Here is a 9488-nt window from a genome sequence, read left to right as displayed (position 1 = left end):
GGCCCTGGCCACTGCGGGACAGCGGGCGCCCTGGCCCCGCGTCCCCGAGCGCGGCAGAGCCGCCGCCGCCGCCGTGCGAGGGGCCCATCCTGCGGAGCCGGCGGGCTCGCTGCCGCCATCCCGGCGCCCGCGCTGCTCCCGGCGCCCCGTGGAGCTGCGGTCCTGGTGCCCACGGTGCTCCCGGCGCCCCGTGAAGCTGCGGTCCTGGTGCCCACGGCGCTCCCCGCGATCGGTGGAGCTGCAGTCCTGATGGCCAGTGTGCTGTGCTACCGGCTCCCCATAGAGCTGCAGTCCTGGTGCCCGCGCTGCTCCTGGTGCCCCATGGAGCTGCAGTCTTGATGCCTGATGTGCTCCTGGCATCCCATGGAGCCCGCGGTGCTCCTGGTGCCCCATGGAGTGGTCATCTCAGTGCCTGCTGTGTTATGTGTCTGGTGCCTCAGGAATTGTGGTCTCTGTGTCTTGCAGTGCCACCATCCCGATGCCCGTGGCTGGTGTTCCTGGTGCCCGCATATCCTCACTCATGGACTTCCTTTCCTTGGTCCCAGCTTGCGGGTGCCGGTGCAGCCCTGGGCAGTCCCCTCCCCAGCTCCTCACCCCCTGCTGTGGCTCTCAGACTGCGGGCTCGGCGCGAGGTTGGCCCTGCCACCCCCCGCTGCGCTGCAACCGCTTCGTGCCGAGCTGGGCCCCGCGTCCCCGCTGCTTCCCTGGCATGGCGTCGCGCTCGGAGTGCGGAGCTGGCACTGCCAGGATGTGAAAAGGGGACACTTGTTTTTAGAGCTTTTTTGGAGGCTTCCTCCCTGCCATGGGGACAGGTGGGACAGAAACCTGTGTGCCCTTGTGCTGCTGTCCCAAGGGCATGTGCCTAGGGGCTGTCGAGGTCTGTGTCCTGCAGCCACCATAGGACCAGGGACGCTCATGGGGCTCGGCCTTGGCTCCTGCTGCTCCCCAGCAGCATCTGCTGGGCCCCGTCTCCGCTGGCCTGGTCTGCTGTGGGGCAGGTGTAGCCCAGAGCTGCTGTCCCCAGGCCAGCCCTCCCTGCCACCGGCCCCGGCCTATGGTACAGCCGAACCTACAGGCCGAGGCGGCTGCTCCCGCTCCCTCGGCAGGCCTGGCAGAGGACTGCTGCACTGCTGCTGGGAAAGGGTGCCCAAGGGCTTGCTCTTCCTTTGGCAGTGCCCGCTCATTAGCGTGGCTTTAATCAAGAGCGTAAGCAGGGTAACTTATAAATGATGCAGAATCATTGGTGATTAATGCACTGGGCAGGGCTTAACTATGGCATGCTTGTCCTCGCTTTTCTTAGAGCCTGGTTAGGAACTGGAGGATCTTGGCTTTACAAGAATGCTTTTGATAGCTGTTTTTGCCCTATAAATTTTTGGAGCTCCTGCATTCACAGGTCTGTACAGCAGCAGTTCTGGTAAAAGCCTGCTTTGACCTCAACTGTAGAGCAGGCTGGAGAACATTAGGCTTGGCTGAGGAATCGTACATGRAACTTTGTATGGTGCCAGCTGTGCTCTGCAGGTCTTGTCCTGACAGCTACCAGTGCGGCCTCATCTCACACGTCTTTGGGGTAAAYGCTATACCTGATTTCTGTGGTGAACTCTAGTTCCAATTCCTGCCATTAGATCTTTTTTGGTCTCTTCCTGCTAGCAGGTAGGATTTACGTGCTCGTAAATGTTCTCACTGTGTCTCTTGAAAACAGACCGAGTAACACTGGTTTTCCCTGTAAGCTGTTGCAGCCAGGGTGCCTTCAGCTGTCGCCGTTGCCAGGTCTGGGTGCATCTGTCCCAAGCCTGCAAGAGGAGTGAGGCCTGACCAGCTCTGCCCCTCTGTGCTCTCGCCCTCGTCTCTGCTGAGCTGGAGCTTGGGGGACTGTCTCTGGGTGTGAGAGCAAAGCCCAGTGGCTCTGTTGTCCTCTTTGCACCTTCCTATGAGAGTGGTTCCTCCCTGGGCACACTGGTGCTGCCCGTGAGCAGAGGTCTGGATAAGGGTCCTTATGTACAAAGGGCTGGTGGGAGCTATGGCCGTGTGGTCCAAGCGATACTGCCAGCCCTGGGGGGGCGGCAGCAGTGGCCCGGGGATCATCCTCGCTAACCAGGGAGTGACTCAGCCCCAGGGCAGCCATATCTCCAGATGGACCTGGACAGGCTGGAGAGTTGGGCAGAGAGGAACCTCATGAGGTTCAATAAGGACAAGTGCAGGGTCCTGCACCTGGGGAGGAATAACCCCAGGCATCAGTACAGATTAGGGGTCGACCTGCTGGAAAGCACCTCCACGGAGAGGGACCTGGGAGTCCTGGTTGACACTAAGTTAACCATGAGTGAGCAGTGTGCCCTTGTGGCCAAGAAGGCCAATGGGATCCTGGCCTGCATCAGGAGGAGTGTTGCGAGCAGATCAAGGGAGGTGATTCTGCCCCTCTACTCAGCTCTGGTGAGGCCGCACCTGGAGTACTGTGTGCAGTTCTGGGCTCCCCAGTATAGGAGGGACGTGGAGCTTCTGGAGAGGGTTCAGAGAAGGGCAACCAGGATGATTAAGGGAATGGAACATCTCTCGTATGAAGAGAGGCTGAGTGAGCTGGGCATGTTTTCTCTGGAGAAGAGACGGCTCAGAGGGAATATTCACAGGGGGATATGATTAATATGTATAAGTTCAGGAAGGGAGAATGCAGGGAGGAAGGGGACAAGCTGTTTTCACTGGTGGCCAGTGATAGGACGAGGGGTAATGGCCACAAGCTGAAGCATAAGAAGTTCCGTCTCCAGGTGAGGAGCAACTTCTTTACTGTGAGGGTGACAGAGCAGTGAAACAGGCTGCCCAGGGAGGTTGTGGAGTCTCCTTGTCTGGAGGTCTTCCAAACCCGCCTGGATGCCACCCTGTGCCACATGCTGTAGGTGTGCCTGCTTGAGCAGGAAGGTTGGACTAGATGATCTGTAGAGGTCCCTTCCAACCTTAAATATTCTGTGAATCTGTGAATCTGTATCTCAGCATCCCCGCACTGGAAAGCTGGGTTGAACTGGGCTAAGCTCCCTGCAGAAACCCAGAAAATTCCTGGGCAGACCGGGAGTTTGCTGCTGGCTTCATCCACTGACTTTCACATTGCAGAGGTTTCAGTCCCTAGCTTTAATCTTCCTAAGCTCACTTAAAGGTGTGGGAAGCCAAACCACCCACTTTGGACATGCTCAGACCCTTTTCCATTCAGTTGGATGTGAAAAGCTACTTAATTTATTAGTGTAGATGCATCCTGTGAAGCACCAAATCTTGTTCTTGGCCTGGGGCCAGCTGGCAAAGTCAAACTACATCCACAGCACTAAACTCTGGACTGCCAGAGAGGGGAGCATGTCGGTGCTGCCCATGAAGGTCTGTGCTGGCCTTGGAGCCGGGTCCCAGGGCRCTTTGGGTGCCTGCTGGCTGCTTCCAGCCAAAGAAGTCCAGGGACAGTTTTAATCCAAAGGGGACCAGTGGTGGAGATCGCTGGGTTCTTGGGCTGTTCCTGGCCCCGCCCGTTGCATTTACAAGAATAGCAATAGCATTAGACAACCATCTCTTTGCTCCTGCAGGCAGGGAAATATGTTGCAGGCAACACATCTTTCCTTCAAGTTCTTCTGCCGGGGCAGTGCAGGAGAGCGGGTCCCTGCCCAGGCACTGCCTGCAGCTCGGCCTGGGGCTGCGGGACTGTCACCGTGGCCGTGCTGGAGCCGGAGCGCTCCGCCGTGGAGCCGGGAACTGGTGCTCGGGAATACCGGAGTGCCCGGTGGTTTCCTTGCTGGCGCTGTCCCCAAGGTCAGCGTCTCCGCGTGGTGCAGCGGAGTCTGGCTGGGGACGCATGTGGCCCTGCTGTCCCGGAGACCTTCTTCTTGGGCTCCCTGAACGACCCTGCTTTCCTTCCTGGTGATCCTTGCAGACCGCAGTCCTACATCTGGCAGAGAGGAGCTTGCAGCCTTTTCACAGATATATCTGTTATCGAGCTGGATATAGTCAAATACAAAGGAACACATTTTAACAGCTGACCTGGAAAAGTGTCCTTTCCCTGTCCCTGTTATCATTTCTTTTTTAGTTTGGTTTCTGTCTTTTTTTTTTTTTTTGCTGTTCTCCACTGCCCTCCAGGGCTCTGTTTCCCCAGCAGAGATCACAGCACTGAGCCTGTGCCATGCTTGCAGCCTGTCAAAGGACATTGCCTTGTTTACGGAGAGAGAGCACATGGGGGTGGCAGCCTCTGCCTCTTTTCTGTGAGCTCCTGTGTCTAATTTTCAGCCAGAAGGCTTTGAGCGCAGGTCCAGGCACCTGGGTAGGAGCTGCCATGGTCCTCATTAGCACTGTGTGAATCTCGTGGTGACACTGGCACAAACTGTGGGGTGACCAGGCCAGGGTGTCCCAGGACGAGAACCTGCGGGGCTGCCTCMTGCCTGGCTGCGGATGGCACTGCCCGCCGTGGGGCTTCCCTCCCTGCTCCAGAGCAGAGAGCCATGCCAGGCAGATGAGGTGGCCAGATTGAGTTGCAGAGTGTGTTTATTCCAAGCTGCCCCATTTTTCTGTCACAGCTGATATATAAATACTGTGTCTGTGCTGCTGCCTACGCAGTTCTGGGTGGTGTGCCAGGCATCTGTGATGTGCGCATCCACAGGGCAGACCAGAGCTCGGAGGAGCCTGATTTTACATCACAGCCCTGATTATAGAGTTGCTTAAATATAGGTTTATGATTTTGCTTTGTTTTGTTTTTTGACTCTATGGACCCTGCAAAACGTGGGACTTGCCTGCCCAGAAGGGCCCCGGGCGCCCGCCCGGGCTGCGCGGGCACGGGTCGTGTCAGGCAGCTCAGCTGCTGCTGCTGCTGGAGCTGCATGCAGCAAAGCTCAGCAAAGCTCCCAGCAGACTGACGTCTGAGCAGTGTGTCCTGCTGCACCACGCAGGTGCCTCAGGCCTGCGAGCAGCTGCCCTGGTGCAGAGCTTGTGTGGATGTCGCCCGCGCTCCGGCGGCAGAGCCTCCGCGGTGCCCTGACACTGCCTGTGAGGGCTTTTCTCTGTGTGATGTGAACCGCAGGGGCTGATTAAAGTGCCCTGCTGGTCCCTTACTGCTTTGCCGCTCAGCACAGGCCTCTGTGCGTCCTCCGTGCACTGTGTGCAAGGCGGCAGGAGCCTGCCAGGCCCCTCGTGTGCAGGGACCTGCACTGCTGCAYGAGCGTAGCGCTGCTGCACAGCGCGCCTGACCTGCACGGGGCTGCACTGGCCCCTGCCAGCCGTCTGGAGTGGCCTACTGTGCCACATCTCTCTGGGGACAGACCTGTCCCCAAAGCTGCTCGGGTAGCCCTGGAAAAGCTGCTCCTGGGGGTCCTGCATGGTGAGGTGCGGGGGTGAGCGCGGGTCCTGAGAGACCTTCCTTGCCTCTTTTCCTCTGTGCCCTCTTTTGGTCCATCCCTGGCTCCCCCAGACAGGCCGCCGTCCCCTGTCAACGTGACTGTGACGCAGCTGAAGGCGAATTCTGCCACTGTCTCGTGGGACGTCCCTGAAGGAGACGTGGTCATCGGCTACGCCATCTTACAGCAGGTACCCGGGCCCTGTCCCCCAGCTTGGGCAGCTCCTCAGGGATTGCTGGCGGCTCTGGCGGCTGCCCCGGCTTCTGCCGCCACCTGGAGCCCCTCGGACCTGCCTGAGGCCTCTGCTGCTGCTGGGCAGCCCTTGCCAGCGTGGCCACCGGGAGCCCTGCGGTGGGGAGGCCGTCCTGCCAAGGCCTTCCTGGGCTTTACCTTCATAAGGGCAGACTCCCACCTGGACGTAACTGTTCCTTGCCTGCCCGTTCCACCTCCGTGTTTCCTGGTGGGGGGAGCTTCTGCGTGGAGATGCTCCGGGACATAGCATAGCAGTGTCACCCGGGGACGGGTGAGCCCCTGGGAAGGGAGGACCGTGGGCAGTGCGTCCAGCACAGCCCTGCACACGGGGCCGTGCCTGACGCACATGGGGATGGATGGCTGCAGGAGCTGATGGCTCTGCGCTCTGGCAGCGGCAGGACGGGCAGATGCAGCGCTTCATCCGGGAGGTGAACACCACCAACAGGGCCTGCGTGCTGTGGGACCTGGCGGAGGACGCCGACTACATCATCCAGGTGCAGAGCATTGGCCTGTATGGGGAGAGCCAGGCCAGCAAGCGTGTGCACTTCCGAACACTGAAGGAGACCGACCGGCTCCCCTCCAACAGCTCCAACCAAGGTGAGCCGGCTCCTGCCACCCCACCCCGGTGCCAGAGTGGCCCCGTGCCTGGAGATCTCCACATGGAGAATGTGGCAGACTGTGAGGAAGGGGCTGCCCTGGGCAGCAGAGTGCAGTGGTTGTACCACAGGGTTGTACGCTGCTGCTGTGTTCACTATGCTCATGATGTTCTCCCCAAAGCCTGACTTATCACCCTCCTATCTCAGGTCTTATGAACCCATCCAGTTAAGCGGGCTGTAGCCAGCACCACCAAACTGCTGTCTGTAGAAAGCCAATATTGAATAGGATCTCAGATCTACTGTCCTGCAAGCTGCCAAAGGACAGACGCCAGAGCCCCACTGTCCCCCTTCCCCTTTGTATCCACGTTGTGTCTCTTGCCTCAGAGTCCCCTAAGCTGATCACGAAGCCAAGACAAACAATACCTAGACTCTGTCCATCTGGCATGGAGCAGATCTTGGTGAGAAGGTGACCACTGCCAGCCCTGCTGTGTCCTCTTCTCCACAGGGGACATCACCATGGAAGGGCTGGACAAGGACAGGCAGCTGCAGACAGGCGAGATTATCATCATTGTGGCCGTGCTGCTCATGTGGGCAGGTAAGCGCTCTGAGCAGTGTCTCACAGGTCGGTGCAGGGGCAAGGTGTGCAGTCTGCAAAAGCAGGTGAGGCTCAGAAAGTCCAGAGAAATACAGATTCAGGCTTGGCATCCTCCTGGATGGGATGGAATGGAATGGAATGGAATGGAATGGAATGGAATGGAATGGAATGCAGCTTGAGCCAATAGGGTGTGAAGAAGATCTGCAGCCGGTGAAGATCAGCTGCACACAGTGACAGCCTGGAGCACGTGGCCTGGTTGGCCTGGGGTCTCTGCGGGAAGAGCAAGGGACAATATGGAACACAAGCAATACAGAATTACAGGGTAGGAGCACTACAGCTGGCGTTAATGAGTGTGTAACTAGGACCTTAGTTCAACTGGTTGACGTCTTTTTGGTGTCAGGGCTACTGGCTTGTAGCGGCTGTGCCAATATCTGCTTAAGTTGTCAGATGTGTGAGCTCCTCCTGTACAGCACCCGATTACAGCCAGTGCTCTGGGAAGCAGCAGCTTGCTCTGGGAGCCAGGAAGCTTAGGAATAGCTGGCAGCTCCTGGCTGGGTTACACACCAGCTGCTGCGAATGGGAAATTGCTTTTCTCCTGCCCAGTAAATGAGGATTTCCAAGTGATATCTTGCAGAAATTTTTCCTTGTCTTGACTTTGAGAGCGTTTATAGAGCACTGGAGGAAACCACAAAATCCCAATGCAGATTGGTGTATGAGTGCCAATGTGAGCAGTGAGATCCAGGCTGCAGGTGGCTCTCCTAACACACGGGTGGGTTGAGTGGGTCCCACATGCCTAGTGCTGTTCAGAGCATTCATGCTTCAGGGTCCCAAGTCCAGGGTCACAAGGTGTGGAGCACACTGTGTGCAAGACAGGCCCAGTAAAACTAACAGAGAGACCCCAGTGGGCAGTTTGCAGGGCAGGACAAAGCCAAGAGCTGCCTTTATTGAGAGCCCCAAGTGCCAGGCCACACTACTAGGGCCATAAGTTTGGTATCTTGCTAGAGACGCTCAGAAACCTGCTCAGCACAGCCCAAGGGCTGACCACAAGCGCTGTCTGTCTCCGGGTGCCTCAACATCTGCAAATTGGTTTGTTGACACCGAGCCCCTCACACGCCTCATGCGTGACCTGGTGGCTGCAGCCACCTCTGTGCCCTGCCTGCCGAAGGGGACGCCTGGCCGCCCCCATTGGAACGGAGGATGAGGGTGAGCAGCTCCCAGGACCTGCCTGCTCTCCAGCCGGGGTGCCCTGGGAGGGGAGGCAGGGACTGGCCCCCGGGGAGCCTTTCACCGCCTTTCTCTCCGCAGCTGTGATCGCCCTGTTCTGCAGACAGTACGACATCATCAAGGACAACGACTCCAACAACAACAAGGAGAAGACGAAGCCATCCTCAGAGCACAGCACGCCAGAGCGGCCTACTGGGGGGCTGCTGCGAAGCAAGGTCAGTGGGGAGGGTTGGTGAGGGCAACCGTGTCTGCTGGCTGGACGGGCTCCGGCTCCCTCCGGAGACACAGAGGCTCCAGCTTGTGCTCTTGCCCCCGAAACCAAGGAGTGCAGTGAGCCTTGGACTGTCGGGCACTGTGTGCCCTGCGGGTGGCTGCAGAAGAAGCAGCAGAAGGGAGGCCAGGGCACATCAACTGGGGCAGCTCCCATGTTGCAGGGTGGTCTTTATCCTCCACGCAGCAGCCAGCGCCTGGCCCTGGCACGATGCTCCTCCGAAGCTGCACCTCTTCTTCATCCCATGGACAGGTCCAGCTTTGGCCTGTTGAGGCAGGAGATAACCAAGCTGGGCTTCTGTTCCTGTGGCTTCTGCACTGGCCCATCTCTGATGGCTTCCAGCCTTCCCCAGGGCCTGTTCTAGGCCATCAACATACAGGTCATTCTTGGGAAAGACCTCAGAGCCTTCTCCCCACTGCAATGCAGTGACTGTGACAGGCTTTGGGAAGGGTGAGAGGGCCTCATTCATCTGTCTGTTCCCTTGGCACCATCTCTTCTCCCTTTGGTGCCTGMCAAAGACATGTGCACCTGGTGCACATGTTGTAACGAGACCTTGCACTAGGTTTGCCCTTGCATCTCATCTGCCTCCTTTGTCGATGGTGCCAGCTCCACCTTCTGTGTTGCTCACCTGCTCCTCTGCTTTCATGTCTCGTTTGCTCCCAGCAGAGGCTGGGGGCATAAACTTCCTTGTGTGGACCTCAGCCTCCCAGTACCGTCTCTTCTACCTGCTGCAGCTCCCCAATTACTCCTTGCCCTCCTCCTGGATCCTGTCCTCCAAACTGCTCATACTGGTCTGTAAGGGCAGCCCCTTCCTGCTGCTCCCTAAGATCTTGACCTACCCATGGCTGTTGCAGCTCAGTGTGTCTCTTTACCTTCATCAGATTCCTGGCATTCTTGCAGGTGACAGAGCTGCAAGTTTGTCCTTGCAGTCCTTGATTATAAAGCTGGAAAGAAGGCATAGCAAATAAAAAGCAGTTACATAATTATGCTCTGTATCCCCTTCCCCTACTGGCTTTAGGACAAAGGTGCTGCAGGGTAGCAGACAAGAATGCAGGTGTGGGGCTGAGCCCCTTGCAGAGCAGGGCCAGGAGGACTCGCTTCCTGCACCTGCTCCAGGGGGTCTGGGCTGAGCTACAGAACATGTGCCAGGCAGGACCTCTTCCCTTCCCTTCCCTTCCCTTCCCTTCCCTTCCCTTCCCTTCCCT

The 9488-nt window shown here is 58.0% G+C and overlaps 1 protein-coding gene across 1 annotated transcript; it reads left to right on the top strand.

Annotated features, from left to right (window-relative positions):
- Window positions 1-5422: 5422 nt before the first annotated feature.
- On the top strand, window positions 5423-8935 carry FNDC4 (fibronectin type III domain containing 4). Its single transcript, XM_026047242.1, has 5 exons — window positions 5423-5535; window positions 5990-6194; window positions 6699-6788; window positions 8094-8227; window positions 8447-8935. Exons 2-5 carry the CDS (start codon window positions 6005-6007, stop codon window positions 8645-8647), a joined length of 615 nt encoding a protein of 204 aa, XP_025903027.1. The 5' UTR covers window positions 5423-5535; window positions 5990-6004; the 3' UTR covers window positions 8648-8935.
- Window positions 8936-9488: the final 553 nt, after the last annotated feature.

This window comes from Nothoprocta perdicaria, unplaced genomic scaffold (assembly GCF_003342845.1).
Source record: "Nothoprocta perdicaria isolate Ctin4 unplaced genomic scaffold, notPer1 scaffold_484, whole genome shotgun sequence".
NCBI classification, from domain to species: Eukaryota; Metazoa; Chordata; class Aves; order Tinamiformes; family Tinamidae; genus Nothoprocta; species Nothoprocta perdicaria.
The sequence above is the reverse complement of the archived record's forward strand: the minus strand, read 5'-3'. Positions and strand labels throughout refer to the sequence as shown.